The sequence below is a fragment of the Ahaetulla prasina genome, chromosome 2 (genome assembly GCF_028640845.1).
Source record: "Ahaetulla prasina isolate Xishuangbanna chromosome 2, ASM2864084v1, whole genome shotgun sequence".
Classification (NCBI taxonomy): domain Eukaryota; kingdom Metazoa; phylum Chordata; class Lepidosauria; order Squamata; family Colubridae; genus Ahaetulla; species Ahaetulla prasina.
The window spans coordinates 128572066-128592153 of NC_080540.1; the positions used below are offsets into that span (position 1 = coordinate 128572066).

The 20088-nt window shown below is 44.0% G+C and overlaps 1 protein-coding gene across 1 annotated transcript in view; it reads right to left on the reverse strand.

Moving 5' to 3' along the window:
- Positions 1–1681: 1681 nt before the first annotated feature.
- Positions 1682–20088, reverse strand: part of SPHK1 (sphingosine kinase 1) — a 41268-nt gene continuing 22861 nt past the window's right edge. The window contains exons 3-5 of the mRNA XM_058168928.1: positions 19287–19381; positions 15183–15298; positions 1682–2907 (exon numbers count right to left, since the gene is read on the reverse strand). Of these exons, the coding sequence (XP_058024911.1) occupies positions 2079–2907; positions 15183–15298; positions 19287–19381 (1040 nt within the window). The 3' untranslated portion in view covers positions 1682–2078. The remainder of the gene's footprint in view (positions 2908–15182; positions 15299–19286; positions 19382–20088) is intronic.

Genomic DNA, 20088 nt, shown 5'->3' on the forward strand with positions numbered 1-20088 from the left:
GGTAACTTAGCTGTTTCAGCAAAGCCAGTGTTTATCAAATATAAGATTCATATGCCTCATCTTAAAGTATAGTCTCCACTACTTGTAATACATGCCAAATGCAAAAGCCAATTCAACTTGCATGTGCTTTGTATTGCTTTTAAAATCTGTAAGAAGTCAGCCTAATATTAAACGGTTGAAGTCCAAGTAGATGCTGTGCAGACTTCAAGACTAGTAAAACCTCTTGAAGAGATATACATAGCGATATGTACAGGGGGAATGCTGTTCATAACAAAACTCAGTAAAAATCTGTTCACGTATGTGCAGATCTTAATTATTAGCCATTCAAAATGTGGCCAATAATAGTAATATCTTGTAATAGATACCTTAGGTAATATAGGTAATATCTACTACCCTTACAAAGTTAGTGCTAGAATAAAATTCTATCTGGCAGATGGCAGCATAAGGACAACCTTGATCTTGAAAGCTAAGCAGGGTCGGGAAGTACCTGTGCTCTCCACTGGACTTGGGAGTTGAATAAACACACACACACCCAAGGAGGCCATGACACAGCAATTTTATATTCTTGCCAATAGCACTACATGGATATGTTTAAGTCACCAGGACTTCAGTTTGATTCTATTTAAAGATACATTACATAACTTCAGCTCTGATGCTTTCCTAGGATAGCAATCAATGCTATCTGATATATATATACAATACATATAGGGATTTATTTTTCCTCAAAGTAGTTTGTGAGGACAGGAAACTACACATTTGTCTACTTTAATTTCATTATCAGTTTGGATTATAAAAGCTGCAGAGTTGGGGGATTTGTAGCAAATCTACGTCTCTAAATTCCTCTGGGATTGATTGAAACTTCTGAACTGTTCACCAGGATCTGACCCTACTTTTTGGAAGACATACATAATTCTTCAAAGAACTGCATTAGGGTGGATGAATAGGAATTCTCAGTTCTGTTTCAAAAGCACTTTCAGCCCATTATGTTATATGTCCAATCATAAAGGCTTTGAATGTAAATTGAAAGCAACAGTATAGTTAAAGCATTCATTCTCCAAATTTTCCTTTATTATGACGAGTTCTATACTGCTCAATCCAGAGATTCTGGGAAGTGTATGTTCTTTCTGTCCATTTTTCATATTTTTAGATTGATAATAGCAGTTTGGGCTCTAATTGTAACTATCGATAGCCCTGACACCACAACCCTCTTCCCATACTGTCTTGCCCTTAACTATAAGTTGTCTGCATTAGCAGTTTAAAAAGAAACAGTAGGCTACAATAAAAAGATGGCCACTATCCCATTTTTTGACAGCTGCTTTTAAATCTAATAATCTATAGTTTGTCAGATGGACTATGTTACTACAAATGTTGGCCAGGAATATATGCAAGGAAGGTGAATGCATAAAGGTGCCACTTTGGACTTTTATGGAAATAACCTACAAGTTGCTGATCGAATGTGCATCTAATTGAAGAACTATTCTGGAGAATAATTCTGGAGAAAGTTGGCTGGCTGTGCTTCAATTACCTACCTGCATTTGAATGATAAAGATGATGAAATGTTACATTAAGTGCTTTGCCTTTTGATAAGAGCAATCCAAAATCACAGCATCGATAACAGACATTTTTTTTTTCGAAATAGGTCTTTCATTTCTCCATAGGAATATAAGAAACTACACACAAGGCATGTATGTATGTGTTTTATAGTCCTTACAAAATCATAAAATTGGTCCTCCGAGTGGCAAAGGATTAAGACACCTTTATCCAGACAGAAGGGTGTGCGAAGTGGCTTTGGTTTAATTTGAAGGCATACTTCTGCTAAAGCAATACAGAGAGCAAGGAGACTCTAAAGTTGCCTCTTTCACTGCACAGCAGCTTAGGGAGACGTCATAGGCAAGACAAGCTCCTCCACGATTTGCATCGCAATTAAAAGTTGCAGAAAAAGACAAGCTCTCCCTGAGAATTATCCCTGTCAACAATGTTGATGGTGTTTTGAATGCAGTAGATGAGCGTTTGGAGTTATCTTCACAACTTTCCAGAGTGTCACAAAACTCTTTCCACTGTTTCTTCCGGATGCTCATTCAGGATCCACTAATAATACGGGCTAGCCGGTTGTGTATTTGTCCTTGCACTGGCTCACATGTCAACACCTCGCCGTCTACTGTCATAAACCCCTTGGGCTCTAGGGGTTCCAGCCGAAAGGCTTTCACGGGCACGTAGTGGACATGAGGGCTGTTAAGAGCCAACTGATTCCCTTTCTCCACGGCCATGAATAATTTGAACATTCCCATCCGGGAAATGCCAGCAGTTACATAGAAGAGATGGATGGCATCATCAAACAGCTTGGCTGTGGGAGCTATAATAAAGTCTGTTCCCAGGTGGGATTGCTGAATGCCAACTATAGAAACAAATTCCTCCTCAGGGACGACAGTCCAGTGCTTGGGAACTGGCTGCTCAAAGGGCACCAATAAGGAGTCTTCCAGCACAGAATCCTCCTTCAGGAGGGAAGATGCAGGCTGAGGAAGGATGTTGACAGGAGATTTCCCGTTAGCAGTGGAGACCCGGGGAGGATGCTGAGATGAGGGGCAGGTATTCACCCCTGTAGGAGGCAAGGAATTTGAGGCAGAGCTTTGCACTTCAGCTGGCAGATAGGAGAGGCGGCCCTTGTAAACTTGGAGTGAAGTGAGGAGTTGGAACGTGCCCACTGTAAAACGGGCACTACCCAATTTACGGTACCTCTCGCTGGTAATGTCCACGTCAGAGACAAAACCCCAGCCAAAGCTAAGGAAGGAGAAGAGACGCTTGCCTGAGACCGTGTGGAGGGAAACGAGGTCCATGGGAGCATGCAGGCCTTTGCATAAGAAGTAGGTGCAATTCATCAACAGTTCCTCCTTTGCTACATGACTTTTGCTGTAATGGGGGAAGAGAGGGAAGTGCAGCCTAGGTTAAAACATGATTTCTTGAACAAGCCACTCCACATGCCCTAGTAACTTTTTGGGCATAACTAAGCTATAAACCCCAATCTATACTTGCAAATTTAGGAGTCACATATCATGCTAAGTGAAAAAGCCCACCCACAGGGAGAAGTATAAAGTAGCACAGAAAACCAGCACAAGACTACTTTTCCAATGTGTTTAAGATAGCAAGAGCACTTAGACTTATATACCACTTCATAGTGTTTTTTACAGCCCTTTCTAAGCTGCTAAGCATAAGCATATACTAAAAAACATGAGCTACCATTAAAGCAGCTTCCTCTCCTATATATTATAGGCCCTCAGGTGACCTCCCCTACTCCTTAATGCCAAGGTTGCATGATATGCATCCTAAATCCCTCAAAATATCATCCCCAAGAGAAAATGTTTTAATGTAATAAAAGGAAAAAACCTAAAGTCATCTGGAGTAATGTTCATAGAGGGTTTGTAGATGTGCTCCTCACAAGCCAGAAACAAGGATCAGTGCCTCTCTCTGAAGGCAGCTGCTACCCCAGAATTGTTTTCCTTTGCTTGATTTCTCCCATCAGAAATATGCAAGAATATTGAACTTGGAGGAACAGCTGACCTCATACCTGTAACATCTACTGTATCAAAGATACTCTATCTCAGGTTTGTCAAACTTGCAGCCCAAGGGCTGGGTGCATTGCGCGCTGGCCACACCCACGCCTGGTTTAACCAAGGGGGGAAATGTCACGTCACATGATGATGCGAGTTTGACACCCTGCTCTATGTCAATGCCACTTACGTGACGCTACTTGCATACGGCAGGGTTATATAATGAGAGTCACCATTACTGCAGTCGGTAGCAAACCTAGTACAGAGATAATACAAATTCTAGTACAATTGCAACACTTCAGACGTTCTTGATAAATGACCTCTTACAATTGCCTTTAGCTAAAAGCCTCTTTCAGCAACCCAAAGATTTAAGATGCCATTGTTAAAGCAGTAGCAGTTTAGGCTAGAGATGAAAGTTGTCAACCACTCCTTCTCCTTGAATATTAGCGATGGATGTGCTGCAAGGGATCTGTTCGACTTCTAGGAGCTGACAGGTCTCCCAATATTTTCCCCCTTTTAACTTGAAGAAAAAAAGCACCTACGTTTGCAGCAGAGAAAGAAAGAATGAAGAGATGCAGATAACATCATCTTCACAAAAGCAACAGCCTTCCAACCACAACAAAAATCCAAAAGAGGGCATTGCTATCATGAATTGTCCCCATGTTGATGCCACATTTAAAAGCAAAGTTCTCACTGGAATTCTCGTAACCTTAACATTCCCTCTAATAAATATAACTGGAGTTCAAAGAGATTTGGTATTTGCATTTGAATTGAGGGAGGCTTTATCACTGCCATTCTAGAACCCTTACATTGATTCTGTACAGATTTGAGAAGAAAGCTCCAGTATGTGTAGATGAAAGTCAGGGCTGACCCCTAGCAAAAACGTCTAAAAGACAAAGTCAGTCCCTACTCCTTGCTTAGGCTTATAGCTATGTTAAAGCAGCACCCGTCTTAGCTTACTGATGGCTTTAAAAGGAGTTTGTTATAAGCATTCAGCGAGAGTTTGGTGTAGCAGTTAAAGCATTAGGCTAAAACCTGGAAGACCCTGAGTTCTAATACTGTCTTGAAAGGAAGCCAGCTGGGTGACTTGCTCAGTCATGCTAAGCCCTGGAAGGCGGCCATGGCAAACCACTTCCCAAAAATCTTGCCCAAAAAACTGTAGGGATTTCTCCAGGTAGTCGCCAGGAGTCAACACTGACTCAAAAGCCTGTCTGTGCGCACACAAATAAAGCATTCAGGAAGCTCAATAAAAGTATTGCCTTAAAAGAGATGTTCAACCTGATTGGTTCTTCAGTTTAAATGTAATTCTGGAATGAGAACAAGTGTTTGTATGTGTCAAAATGGCAGTGAGTTGCCAATGGTGGTACTGCATATGGAGGATTGCTAGGGGTTTCTGACACATGAGCAGCTTTGCAGTACTCCCCCCCCTCCCCCATCACAGGATTTTCCAATGAGAGGATTCACAGGCAGGAGTTTGAGGGAATTCAAGAGGAAAAAAATTCAATAGGCATTTATATGAATTGGGAAGTGTGTGGATAGTTAAAATAATGGCAGTAGAAGACAGCAAACAGTTGGACGTCTTTAGGGATGGAGTGATTGCAACAGCTAACAATTTGAACATATGCTTCTTAATGTAATTAGAAGAAGATGAAAGAAAAGTATTTGGACTTGCTTACAGCAAGGATTGTCACAAAAGACAAAGGGGCGAGTGGGACATAAGGAGATCATGTGAGCACTTCCAGTTGTCTTCTAGTAAAGCAGCAGTCTTTTGGTTGGGCTCAGTAGAGGGCAGAGATCAGAAAGTGATGGGCAATATTTGAGGATATGGGGAGGGCAGTTTCCAAAGACTTCCAAAGACTCACAGAAGACTTGTTTCTTTTCCAGTATTTGAAAGGCTTAAAGGAACAGAGGACTTGCCTTTCAAACCTACTCCTATCCACAAGAATAAAAGTTCATACTGTACAGTCATACTGCTAAATTTGGCTGTTTTGTGTCCGGGGAGAGGTACATCCACCCACAAACTGCATTTTTTTCCCTGGCCGGAGCTAATGCATCTAATTTGACTCAGGTTCTTCAAATACTCCAGCCTACCTGAAACTACCCTGAGACATTCACCCTTTCTCAGTTTAATGAGGCAGAGTTGCGATAAAATGACCCTGATTTTTTTGAAAGAAGATAAAGATAAGTGAACATTGTAAATCTTGATAGGAGGGCCCATACACTTCATGCCTATGTAGAAGCAAGGCCATTTAGCATGATAGGAGTATTGCCATTAGAAACTGCACCATCAGCAATAAACTTTCGAAACAGGAAACAGATTTCACTAACAAGGGCCAATGCCAGGTGCTGGGGGGGTAGCTGGGATCTAATTTATGTAAAAAGAATATTGCTGTTGGGAAAAATCCAGATTAAATAATCATTACATTCATATACATACTGCTCTTAAAATAATTTCTGTAGCAGTTTTCAATGCAAATGATTTCCTCAAGAATAATTTAGAGAATTACCACTCAGCATGATAACTCTGCAATTAATTTCTGCATGATTAAGATAAGTATTCGATATCTCAGTTTGCATCTCACCTTTCCTCCCTCTGAAAGTGATCCCATTTTGACATCAGAGCATTTCTAGATTCCAGTAGTAGCAGAAAGACCTTAGGATTTCACACTTTGCCCTTTTAACTAACTTTCTATAATGTCTGGTCAGCCTTTCTTGAAGACTACGTGTTGGGGTTAGAGAATTCTTTTGCGATATCTTAGCTCATTTATCAAATTGCAGCAGTTCAATGAACCAGTTAGGACAAGGGAAAAGCAACCAGACGCCTTCTAAATTTCAACTCTTTATCAGCCGTGGCAAGTAGTATTAACCATCATGACCACAACCAGCAGCCTTTGTCCTGGAGAGATTTCATGGAGGAGTCAGTGGTACAATGCTACTAGAACAGGGGTCTCCTCAGCAAAGCTGGCTGAGGAACTCTGGGAGTTGAAGTCCACAAGTCTTAAAGGGACCAAGGTTGGAGACTCCTGTACTAGAGCAACCAGTTGCAGAGGTGGGAGTAACTGAAATACAACCCTCAAAGAGCAGAAAGGAGGAAAGGGGATGGAAAATAATCCATCCCTTTTCCTTGTGAATAATTAGCTTTCTCTGCCTGATGCTGTTCCTAGCTGAGTCAAATGCATTTGAATGTACCGTGTTGAAAAAGGCAGGGTTGAAAATGTATCTAAAGCTTAAGAATGACTCATTTTCCAGCTGAGGCTGTTTGACAGGACCCAGACTTGTTTCCTTTGGCCTTGTTGCTCTGCCATGATGATACCAGAGCATTCATCTTAGAGAATGACAGGTGGCTGAGCCAATGTAACAGAAAGGAAAATAGCCCCTCCAGAATACCCTCAACACACCTCATTCACCCTCCTCCTCAAAGGGAAGGGGGGGTAATCAGTCACAGAGCAGATGGAATAGGAGGCCTGCTGTGCAAAGGGCAGAGAGGCCAGCACAGAGGGAGATGGGAGGAGCCCGTAGTTTCTGGAAGATTATTGAAAGCTGAGCCAAAGACTAGTTAGTAATAAAGGAAGCTTTGCAAGAGAAGAACTTCCCCCACACCTCTTTAGAATGACACACGATACCAGCCCAAGAAAAAATATTATGCACCCTGTCACTCAGGGGAAGGGCCAGTGTAAAACTGCTCTACCTCTGGCTGCCTCACAAAGCAGAAAGAAGATATGACTCTTGCTCCAATCCGAAAGGCTCACAGGCACCAATGGAAGACCAGGCAGGGTTTCCATCTGGCAATGGCCAGATCGTAGGCCTTGGGTTGGTGATGAGCAATGTAAAAGGTTGCATACAAGTCAAAGAGTCCTCACGGCAAAATTTGAGGTGCAGAATCTGCCTAACAGCAACATAAAGGCACTGAATATTCCTACTTAAAGGCAGCTAAATCAGGAGGCAGTACTGGCTAAATCTCAAGATGCTAATTAGGCTCAGTTCTGTGACTGAATAAATGGATGGAAACTACAAGAACCGTCTTTAACTGGCAAGGTAAAGGAAGAGAGCCTTCTGTGCCGTTGCATCCACCAGTCTCACTTTTGAGGGGATATTCTTTCCCCCAGAGGTGAGATAGGAAGCCTCCACTCTCCTGTTAAAGTATGGCTCTGCCACCTCAGCAGAGAGGAGCATGCAGTCATGGGGCTGCCTAGTGCCCTACGAGTACTCCTTCTGCCTTTTAATTAATTAATTAAGGGCCGTGATAGCTCAGGCTGTTAGAAGCCTGTTATTAGAACACAGCAGCCTGCAATTACTGCAGGTTCAAGCCCGGCCCGAGGTTGACTCAGCCTTCCATCCTTTATAAGGTAGGTAAAATGAGGACCCAGATTGTTGGGGGGGCAATAAGCTGACTTTGTAAATATACAAATAGAATGAGACTATTGCCTTACACACTGTAAGCCGCCCTGAGTCTTCGGAGAAGGGCGGGATATAAATGTAAATAAATAAAATAATAAATAAAAAAATAAATAATTTTAACAGTGTTTTATCAGCCTCTTCTTTTAACATTTCTATACTATATAAAAGTATATATATAATATATACGTTTAAATATATTATATATATACAGACACAGACACACACACACACACATTTGTTTTCATAGATTTTCACGGGTATAGATATGTAGGTTTTGGTGTATTCGGGTCTTTTCCAGTGTAAGGTTGAGAGTATCTTGGCGACATTTCATTGAGGTCTCACTCGTCATCTTCAGGCTGGTGCTATGGCTTCGTGCTTGTGCAAGCAAAGCGTGGTCGGAGCTGCCGTCTCTCTATAAATACTGGTGGGGAGGTGTGGTCTTCTGTGTTGTAATGACCTGGGTAATGGGCTGTGTGGTAACGTCCTGAGCTCTGGTATTGTGACATCCTGAGTCTTGTGCTGTGACATCCTGGGTGGTTGGTTTGGCTCCGAGTTTGAAGTCTTGTCATGTGTTCATGGCGTGTGTCAGTTTGCTTTGTGTGGGGATCGGAAGGGGGCGCAGCAGCCAGGGGTGCCAATGTGGTCTGGCTTCTGGATGGTGGTTTATTTCATCTGTGAGATGGGTTTGGGTTTCCATCACAGCCATCTGATCAGGATATTACAACACAGAACTCAAGAGGTCACAACAGGATGCTACAAAACAGCCGACCAATCTGCAAACACCCACTCCATCTACCAATCAAGATGCAACCACACAGCCAGCCAACCCATTCACAGCAACACTCCCCACTTCCCCACCAGTATTTATAGAGAGACAGCAGCTCTGACCATGCTTTGCTCGAAGCCAAAAGCACCAGCCTGAAGATGATAAGTGAGACCTCGTCGAAACATCGCCAAGATACTTTCAACCTTACACAGGAAAAGACCCAAATATGCCAAGACCTACATACCTATATCTGTGAAAACCTACAAAAACAAATATATATATATGTGTGTGTGTGTGTGTGTGTGTGTGTGTGTGTGTGTGTGTATGTATGTATATATTTTCTGAGGTTTTCACGGGTGTTTGTATGTAGATCTTTGGTTATTCAGGTTTTCTCCCGCGTAAAATTGGAAGTGTCTTGGCGACGTTTCGACAAAGTCTCATTCGTCATCTTCAGGCTTCAGCTTCGTGCTTCTGGGAGCAATGTGTGATTGCAGCTGTTTCTTCCTTTTTAACTGCTAGTGGGAGTTTGAACTGATTGGGTGGGAGCTTGGCTGTGCTCTGATTGGATGGGGGTTTTTTTGTGCTCTGATTGGCTGGGGGTGTGAGCAATGTTCCCTCTAATTTTTCACGAGTCTGAGCAAGCACACTAACTCCCTGAGCGGTCCCTTGGACCACTGTGAGCAACATCAGACGTGCGGGTCATGCCAGCATCGCATCCATTCAAGTCACATGATTTATTAAATCCATTCATTTATTTTATTTATTTATTATTATTATTATTATTATTATTATTATTATTATTATTATTATTATTATTATTATTATTATTATTATTATTATTATTATTATTATTTATTTATTTATTTATTATTATTATTATTTATTATTATTCATTTATTAAATCCATCCATTCAAGTCACATGATTTATTAAATCCATTCATTTATTTTATTTATTTATTATTATTATTTTATTTATTATTATTATTATTATTATTATTATTATTATTATTATTATTATTATTATTATTATTATTATTATTATTATTTATTATTCATTTATTAAATCCATCCATTCAAGTCACATGATTTATTAAAAGAATCAAACAGATTCGGCTAGCTAAAACTTTTAGCTAGAATCGGCTAGCTAAAACTTTTAGCTAGCCGAATCTGTGCTGCGCAGCTAATCAACGTCATTTGACAGGCGCTGATTAGCTGCGCACAGATTCGCTAGCTAAAACTTTTAGCTAGAATCGGCTAGCTAAAAGTTTTAGCTATCGAATCTGTGCTGCGCAGCTAATCAGCGTAATTTGACAGGCGTTGATTAGCTGCGCAGCACAGATTCGACTAGCTAAAACTTTTAGCTAGAATCGCCAGCTAAAACTTTTAGCTAGCCGAATCTGTGCTACGCAGCCAATCAACGCCTGTCAAATTACGTTGATTAGCTGCGCAGCACAGATTCGCCAGCTAAAACTTTTAGCTAGCCGATTCTAGCTAAAAGTTTTAGTTAGCGAATCTGTGCTGCGCAGCTAATCAACGCCTGTCAAATTACGTTGATTAGCTGCGCAGCACAGATTCAGCTAGCTAAAAGTTTTAGCTAGCCGAATCTGTGCTGCGCAGCTAATCAACGCCTGTCAAATTACGTTGATTAGCTGCGCAGCACAGATTCAGCTAGCTAAAAGTTTTAGCTAGCCGAATCTGTGCTGCAGAGCTAATCAACGTAATTTGACAGTCGTTGATTAGCTGCGCAGCACAGATTTTCTGTGCGCGGAGACCGTGTCAGCAGTGCGCATTTGCGCACGCGCGCAGCTTAGAGGGAACAGTGGGTGTGAGCTGTTTGGGTGGGGACTTGTTTGTGCTCAGATTAGTCTGAGTTGCAGGGGGATTTGAGCTGGTGAGCTGCATTGCTGTTGTTTGCCTTCATGTTCGTGGTCGTGCTACATCTTCATAGTGGGTGTCAGTCTGCTGCATGTATGGATTGGAGGGGTTTGAAATGGCTAATGTTGCAGCTGCGGTCTGGCTTCTGGTCCTTGGTCGTGCTTCATGATCAGTGTGGGTTTGGGTCTGCTTTCTGGGTGGATGTGCAGAGGTGACATCCTGTGTGGACCTCGTGAGTGTGGGTCTGGTGTCATTCCTCGTGTTAGGGACTCGTTTGTCAATAAGGGCGGGTTTCCAAATGGCTGGTAGGCGGGAGGTATCATCTCGTTTGTTCATGCTGTGTGGGCGTTTTTCTATCTCGATGGCTTCTCTGATTATTCTGTGTTAAAGTGTTCAGTTTTGGCAATAGTTCTGGTCTTTTTAAAGTCAATATCGTGTCCTGTGGCTTTAAGGTGTTGGACCAGGGAAGAAGTGGGTTCCTCTTTTTTGACTGAGTTCTTGTGTTCTTCAATGCGTGCACTTATTCTTCTGTTGGTTTGTCCAATGTATGTGGTGGGGCAGGCGATGCATGGGATTTCATATACTCCTTGATTTTCTAACTCAATTTTGTCTTTGGGGTTTCTTAGGATGGTGGATATTTTTCGGTTTGTGCAGAATGTTGTCTTGATGTCGTGTTTGTGGAGGATCTTGCTGATTCTGTCTGTGGTGCCTTTTATATATGGGAGGAGGGCTGTGCCGTTTTCTTGTTCTCTGTCTTGGATTTTAGTGGGGGTTCTTTTTGGATTAGTTTGGTAATCTTATTTCTCTGGAATCCATTGGATGTTAGTACGTTAGTGAGAGGGTGTAGTTCTGTTTTTAGGTGTTGTTCGTCAGCTAAGCGTTTTGTTCTGGAGATGAGTGTCTTGGCTACGGAGTTGATCTGTGCTGGGTGGTGGTGTGAGAGTGCGTGCAGATAGCGGTTTGTGTGTGTTTTCTTCTGGTAGATGGTGTGTTCTAGGGAGCCATTGAGTTTCCTGTAGACTAAGACATCTAGGAAGGGAAGTTGGTTGTTAACTTCTGTTTCCATGGTGAACTGTATTTTGCGGTGTAGGCTATTGAGGTGTGTGAAGAAGTTGTCAAGTTTTTCTTTCCCGTGTGGCCAGATTATGAAGGTGTCGTCTACGTATCTGAGCCAGAGTTTGGGTTTGTGATCAGATTTTTCTAGAGCTTGGGTTTCAAAGTGTTCCATGTAGAGATTGGCAATGACAGGTGAGAGGGGTGATCCCATGGGTGCTCCTTCTACTTGTTTGTATTTTTGTCCATTATAGATGAAGTATGTGTTGGATAGGCAGTGGTTGGTCAGATCTAGGATGTGCTTGGGGGGGTTATATTTGTTTTGGATAGCTGTCAAGGCTTCTTTGATTGGCACTTGGGTGAAGAGGGATATGACATCAAAGCTCACGAGTAGGTCGCTGGGCTGTAAGTTTTGTTTCTTTATGATCTCTATGAACTGGAATGAGTTTTTTACATGTGAGGTGATGGATTCTGCATAGGGCTGTAGTTGTTTGGTGAGAAATTTGGCTAGGTTTTGTAGAGGTGAGCCTATGGAGCTGACTATGGGTCTAAGTGGGGTTCCTTCTTTGTGTATCTTCGGGAGACCATAGAGCTTAGGGCATCTGGATGATTTCTCTCTGGGAATGATTCTTTGTTGGATTTCTTCGCTGATGGGGGAGGCTTTTATTTTGGATCTAGTGGTTTTTTCTAGGTAGGTGGTGGGGTCTGTGTTTAGGGGCTTGTATGCAGGGTCTTGGAGTAGGTTGATTAATTTGGTTTGGTAGTCAGATGTGTTCATAACCACCGTGGCGTAGCCCTTGTCTGCTGGTAGGATTATTATGCTGGTGTCTTTTTTCAGGTTAAGTAGTGCTGTCTGTTCCTCTTTGGGTAAGTTGCTTTTGGGTGGCTTGCTGGTGCAGAGGATGTTGGAGATCTCGAGTCTGATTTTGTTAGCGTCCCCACCGAAACCATTATATGCGGAGTTGAAACCAGCCTGACCAAAATCAACCCCGATGACGCTAAGTCAAAAAAGAGGAACCCACTTCTTCCCTGGTCCAACACTTTAAAGCCACAGGACACGATATTGACTTTAAAAAGACCAGAACTATCGCCAAAACTGAACACTTTAACAACAGAATACTCAGAGAAGCCATCGAGATAGAAAAACGCCCACACAGCATGAACAATCGAGATGATACCTCCCGCCTACCAGCCATTTGGAAACCCGCCCTTATTGACAAACGAGTCCCTAACACGAGGAATGACACCAGACCCACACTCACGAGGTCCACACAGGATGTCACCTCTGCACATCCACCCAGAAAGCAGACCCAAACCCACACTGATCATGAAGCACGACCAAGGACCAGAAGCCAGACCGCAGCTGCAACATTAGCCATTTCAAACCCCTCCAATCCATACATCAGCAGACTGACACCCACTATGAAGATGTAGCACGACCACAAAGCCAAACAACAGCTATGCAGCTCACCAGCTCAAATCCCCCTGCAACACAGACTAAACTGAGCACAACCAAGACCCCACCCAAACAGGACACACCCCCAGCCAATCAGAGCACAAAAAAAAACCCCATCCAATCAGAGCACAGCCAAGCTCCCACCCAATCAGTTCAAACCCCCACTAGCAGTTAAAAGGAAGAAACAGCTGCGATCACACATTGCTCCCAGAAGCACGAAGCTGAAGCCTGAAGATGACGAATGAGACTTCGTCGAAACGTCGCCAAGACACTTCCAATTTTACACGGGAGAAAACCCGAACAACCAAAGACCTACATACAAACACCCGTGAAAACCTCAGAAAACAACACATATACATATACATATATATATATATATATATATATATATATATACACATATACATATACATATATATATAAATATGTTTTATGGGGACGCGGTGGCTCAGGGGCTAGGACGTTGAGCTTGTCAATCGAAAGGTCGGCAGCTCAGCGGTTCTAATCTCTAGTGCTGCTGTGTAACGGGGTGAGCTCCCGTTACTTGTCCCAGCTTCTGCCAACATAGCAGTTTCGAAAGCATGTAAAAAATGCAAGTAGAAAAAATAGGGACCACCTTTGGTGGGAAGGTAACAGTGTTCCGTGCACCTTTGGCGTTGAGTCATGCTGGCCACATGACCACGGAGACGTCTTCGGACAGCGCTGGCTCTTCAGCTTTGAAATGGAGGTGAGCACTGCCCCCTAGAGTCGGCAACGACTAGCACATATGTGCGAGGGGAACTGTTGTGTCTTGCCCGCTCTCACCGCAGCCGGGGTCTGCTTATCTGCTTCCAAACGCTGAAGAATGTCCTCCCGGCCCCAGCCCTGGCTCCATGCCCAGACAGGCTGAGGAGGGGGCATCTCCCGGCCCCAGACCTGGCTCCATGCCCAAGCAGGCTGCAGAGGAGGGAGCACCCCCCGGCCCCAGCCCTGGCTCCATGCCCAGGCAAACGGAGCAGCTAGACCCCTCCCCCTCCTCCACAGCATGTGAGCCTGAGGAAAGTTTATTTCCAACAGCTGCTGATTGGAGTGACCCTCGCATCAGAAGACTGGATAGGCGGAGGCAACAGAAGGAAGGGAGGGTCAGGCCTTAATGAGTGCTGAGTCATGGAGCCACACCCCATGGCCTATATAAAGGATCTGCTTTCTGGCAGTCTCTGAGTCAGGCAAAGTCGAACTTATCTTGCTGAAGTCACTTTCTGGTCTCCTGCCTGCTCTGAGGACTTTGCTAGGACTTTGGGCAGAGCTGCAGAGGCAAGCCTGATTCGGATTTCCCTGACCCGGCCGTCAGCGGAGGAGTGGGACACAACAGGAACCTTTACCTTTACCTATATATGTTTTCAAGATTATTCGGGTTTTCAAGACCCGAATATGCCAAGACATACATACATACATACATACATACATACATACATACATATATTTGTATACTCCCTCTCTGAGGGAGATAGACAGTTCAGAAATGTTAAAAATAAATTTAAAATATCAAGAAAACCCAGGTTACAGGTCAAACTAGAACCAGAGGGCAACAGGAATACCTTTCATTGCTAGAAAAACTACAGTGATGTGTTCAGGAAATCACCAAAAACCAAGTTCAATTCAAGGGAGACTGTATTGCCAGGACAGAATGACACCCCCCCTTCCATTTCTCTTCCAGTTATCCACTAGTCTGTGCTAAGAGTAGGGATGGCCCTGAGAGAATGTGGTCTCATTTCTAATAGTACAAACAGTGCAGAAGTGGGTTTCAGCAGGTTCTGACCAGTCCTGGAGAACCGGTAGCGGAAATTTTGAGTAGTTCGGAGAACCGGTAGTAAAAATTCTAACTGGCCCCGCCCCCATCTATTCTCTCCCCCCCCCCCCCGAGTCCCACTTGATCGGGAGGAAATGGGGATTTTCCCCTGGAGTGGAATGGGAATGGAGATTTTACAGTATCCTCCCCCTCCCCCTCTCACCAAGCTATGCCCACCAAGCCACGCCCACAGAACCGGTAGTAAAAAAATTTGAAACCCACACTGAAACAGTGCAAGAAATCTTTAGGAGATGCCATACCTAGCATAGTGATTAAGAGAAGCAGCTAAAGCATTCCCAGAGCCTCCTGGGAGAATGCAAAGAGGCTTCTGGATCGCAGTCTTCCAGTCAGGACGCTCCATCAGGCCATTTATCACCTGAAAGACACAGATGAGAGTCAATCAGAGGAAAAGCCCAAAGAAGTCTGCCTTATACATTGTAAGCCGCCCTGAGTCTTCGGAGAAGGGCGGGTATAAATGTAAACAAAACAAAACAAAAAAAGTCTGGTTTTGCATCTAAACTGGACTTTGGCTGCATTGAAAAATGATCACTACGGAAACAGCCAGTCACTTTCAACATACTTATTGGGACAATCAGCCTGTTCCGAGGCTGATCGGACACTAGTGAGGTCCTTTACTAGGACCTACCTAGTGGCAATGAGGGAGGCGAAACGTTCCTACATTTCCACCCTCATTGCATCGGCAGATAACCGCCCGGCCGCCCTGTTTCGGGTGACCCGTTCCCTCCTCCATCAAGAGGGACGGGATGACCCCTTACAGGGACGAGCTGAGGAGTTTAACGGTTATCTATACGATAAAATCGTTCAGCTTCGGGATAGTTTGGACCAAGATTGCGATGATCCAGCTGAGATGACAGAGACACGTCTTGTTGAGGTTATTTGGGATGAGTTTGAGTCTGTGGCTCCCGAGGACATGGACAGGTTGCTGGGGAGGTTACATGCAACTACATGTTTACTGGACCCGTGCCCTTCCTGGTTAGTGCTGGCTGCTCAGGAAGTGACACGAGGCTGGCTTCAGGGGATTATAAATGCTTCTTTGATGGAAGGGGTTTTCCCCGCCGCCTTGAAAGAGGCGGTGGTGAGACCTCTCCTCAAGAAGCCTTCCCTGGACCCAGCTATTTTGGGGAATTACCGGCCAGTCTCCAACCTTCGCTTTGTGGCGAAGGTTGTAGAGAGTGTGGTTGCATGGCAGCTCCCTTGGCACCTGGAGGAAACTGTCTATCTAGACCCGTTCCAGTCTGGCTTCCAACCCGGTTATAGCACGGAGACGGCTTTGGTCGCGTTGGTGGATGACCTCTGGAGGGCCAGGGACAGAGGTTGTTCCTCTGCCCTGGTCCTATTAGATCTCTCAGCGGCCTTCGATACCATCGACCATGGTATCCTGCTGCGCCGGTTGGAGGGATTGGGAGTGGGGGGCACCGTTTATCGGTGGTTCTCCTCCGATCTCTCTGACCGGTCGCAGACGGTGTTGACAGGGGGGCAGAGGTCGTCCTCGAGGCGCCTCACTTGTGGAGTGCCTCAGGGGTCGATTCTCTCGCCTACCCTGTTCAACATCTATATGAAGCCGCTGGGTGAGGTCATCAGTGGTTTCGGGGTGAGTTATCATCTGTACGCTGATGATACTCAGCTGTACTTTTCCACCCCGGACCACCCCAACGAAGCGGTCGAAGTGCTGTCCCGGTGCCTGGAAGCTGTACGGGTCTGGATGGGGAGAAACAGACTCAAGCTCAATCCCTCCAAGACGGAGTGGCTGTGGATGCCGGCATCCCGGTACAGTCAGCTGCACCCGCAGCTGACTGTTGAAGCGAGTTAGTGGCCCCAAAGGAGGTGGTTCGCAACTTGGGCGTCCTCCTGGATGGACGGCTGTCTTTTGATGAACACCTGGCGGCCGTCGCCAGGAGGGCCTTTTACCAAGTTCGCTTGGTTCGCCAGTTGCATCCCTTCCTTGACCGGGATGCCTTATGCACGGTCACTCACGCTCTGGTTACGTCTAGGCTGGATTATTGCAATGCTCTCTACATGGGGCTGCCCTTGAGGTGCACCCGGAGGCTGCAGTTAGTCCAGAATGCGGCTGCGCGAGTAGTAACGGGAGCCGCTCGTGGCTCCCACGTGACATCGCTGCTCCGTAGCTTGCACTGGCTTCCTGTGGTCTTTCGGGTGCGCTTCAAGATTTTGGTAACAATCTTTAAAGCGCTCCATGGCTTAGGACCCGGGTACTTACGAGACCGCCTGCTGTTGCCCTTTGCCTCCCACTGACCCGTACGCTCTCACAGAGAGGGTCTTCTCAGGGTGCCGTCCGCCAAACAGTGTCGGCTGGCGGCCCCCAGGAGTAGGGCCTTCTCTGTGGGGGCAGTGACGCTCTGGAACGAACTTCCCCCTGGCCTGCGTCAAGTGCCTGATCTTCGGACCTTCCGTCGTGAGCTCAAAACATATCTATTTATTAAAGCGGGACTGGCATAATTTGTGTTGAATTTTAAATTGGGTATTCTTAATATTTTTAAATTTTTAAATCTAAATTTTAATAATCAGCCTTTAAAATTTGCTCTTTTTAAATGTTGTTTTAAATTGTATATATTTTGTTTTTATTCTGGCTGTACACCGCCCTGAGTCCTTCGGGAGAAGGGCGGTATAAAAATTTAATAAAATAAAATAAATAAATAAATAAATGTGACTCAGACTCAGGAATATGGTTCAAATTTGGGTCAGCCTTTACCGTATACACAAGTTGCAAAGCTGGAAATAAGTCCTATTTAAACTATTAGTTTAAAAAAAAAATCCCAGGACCCCTGATCAAGAAGCAGTGCATCTGAGCACATGTTTCTCATTTGTTTGTTTGTTTGTTTGTTTGCCCTTACAGAACCTCTGTTGTTGCAAAATTCTGGGGTTCTGCAAAAAGCAGTTTGAAAGACCTTGTTTTCAGCAAGCAGCATTCAACACTGTAAGATTTAGTTTAACCCCACATGACAGATTGAAATAAATATGCAGTAATGGCCAGCTTCTCCCTGTTATCCCTACATTCTCATCAATAGTGCTTATGAGAAAGCTATAAAATCTGCCAAATCAAATAATCTAATTTAATTTAAAATTCACTATATTCTGCTTCTTGGAGTCAGCATTGCTAGATATAATTGTACAATTGTCTTATCTTCTGTTGCTAAGAAAGAGAATCTTGATCAGGAATCAGACAGTCAGAAACACTGAGAGGAGTTCTACTAAATTGTGGCAAAAATTATGTCCTTAAGTCCTAGAGAGGAATATTCCCACCCCCTTCACCCGACTTTTCACCATTCCCCACCCAGCCTCTCTGTTATCCCTTTAGCTCCCACTGAAGTCAGTTAGAGGGAATTCACCCAGTGGTGGGTTTCAGCCAGTTCACACCACTTTGGGAAAACCAGTTGTTAACTTTCTGAGCAATTTGACAAACTGGTTGTTGGAAGAAATCATTAGGGCAGAGAACCGGTTGTTAAATTACTTGAATCCCACCACTGAATTCACCCTATCAGCTCCAGAGCCAAGGGAGACTTGTTTCAAAACCATGGGAGTTTACAATCATTTGGACTCATGGCTTCCTTCTTGAAGTGCATCAAGAATTTCTCCCCAACTGTAAAGACGAGAGAAATTCTTTTCTTGTAAAAAAAAAAATGAAAAGAGAATCCTGGGCAGCTTCTTGATTCTGCTTTCTGAAGCATCTTTGCAAATTTGTTCAGTTCATTTTTGTAAAGGTAAAAGTAAAAAACTGCTCATTCCCAGTTTAACTTTTGTGCCGTTAGTTAGAAAAGCAAGTCCAAGTTCAAAATTATGAACACAGTGGTAAAATAGAGAAATAAAATCTCCACTCCAAATTTAACCAATTCATTTGAGGTGTCAACATATAAAAAATACTTAGCTAAAGTTAGTTGAGCAGTATTTTAAAATGGTAACTTATAAAAAGCCCACTATACCCCATTCTGTTGTTGCTTTTGCTGATCAAGCATTGCAACAAGGCACTAAATAATAAAATCTATGTATATGTCATAAATATATTGTATTGAAATAACATTGCATCAAAACTGAGAAGATAGAGCAATAAATAGCCTACAGGGTTAGATATAATAACACATCAAAGGACTGAGCTGGATCTCTATTAAAAGTTTATGGATACAGTTTTAGTTTCTTTCAGTGCCTCTCATTTAATCACTATTCTGTGTATTCTTTTCTGATTTTATTAGTGCTGTTATATTTAGGATTGTATTTCACCATGTCTTCTGGGTGTTTTGTTTCACCAATAAAACGTGTTTTTTTTTAAAATGAGGAGAACATGTACTGGAGCCATGTCCTGTCCTGGAACCATTTGCCCTGTTCCTTACCTCATGAAGCAAGCCATCTCCAGCCATAATGACCACAGCATCCCATTTGGACATATCCTCCTCCCTTGCCAAATCCCAAGCATGATTATGTTTCTCTGAGGAGAAAGACAAAACAAAACTTATATGTCTTGTAAATGATGTTAATTCAGATGGAGTATAGGTTCTAAGTTAGTCCACAAATACAGAGCTGTCTTTCTTCTTACATTCTTTCTCTCCCACCCTCCCTCCCTTCCTCTCTCTCTCTCTCTCCATTGCTTTGATTGATTTAATCAACTCAGCGTCTTAGCTCAGAGGCTTAGCTCAGAAGCTGAGCTTGTCGATCGAAAGGTTGGCAGTTCAGCGGTTCGAATCCCTAGTGCCGCGTAACTGAGTGAGCTCCCGTTACTTGTCCCAGCTTCTGCCAACCTAGCAGTTCGAAAGCACGTAAAAATGCAAGTAGAAAAAATAGGGACCACCTTTGGTGGGAAGCTAACAGCGTTCTGTGACTTTGTGCTGATAGAATTACAGTTTGCAGACTTGCCCTATTCTCCAAATCCAGCATCTTCCCATTATTGCGGTCTTTATTTGCCATAAGCTTAACTGGGATGATAGTTTTAACTTAGTGTTGTGTCTTGTCCGCTCTCACCGCAGCCGGGGTCTGCTTATCTGCTCCCGAACACGGAGGAATGTATGCCTCCCGGCCCCAGTTCTGGCTCCATGCCCAGACAAGCTGCAGAGGAGGGGGCACCTCCCGGTCCCAGCCCTGGCTCCATGCCCAAGCAGGCTGCAGAGGAGGGAGCATCCCCCGGCCCCAGCCCTGGCT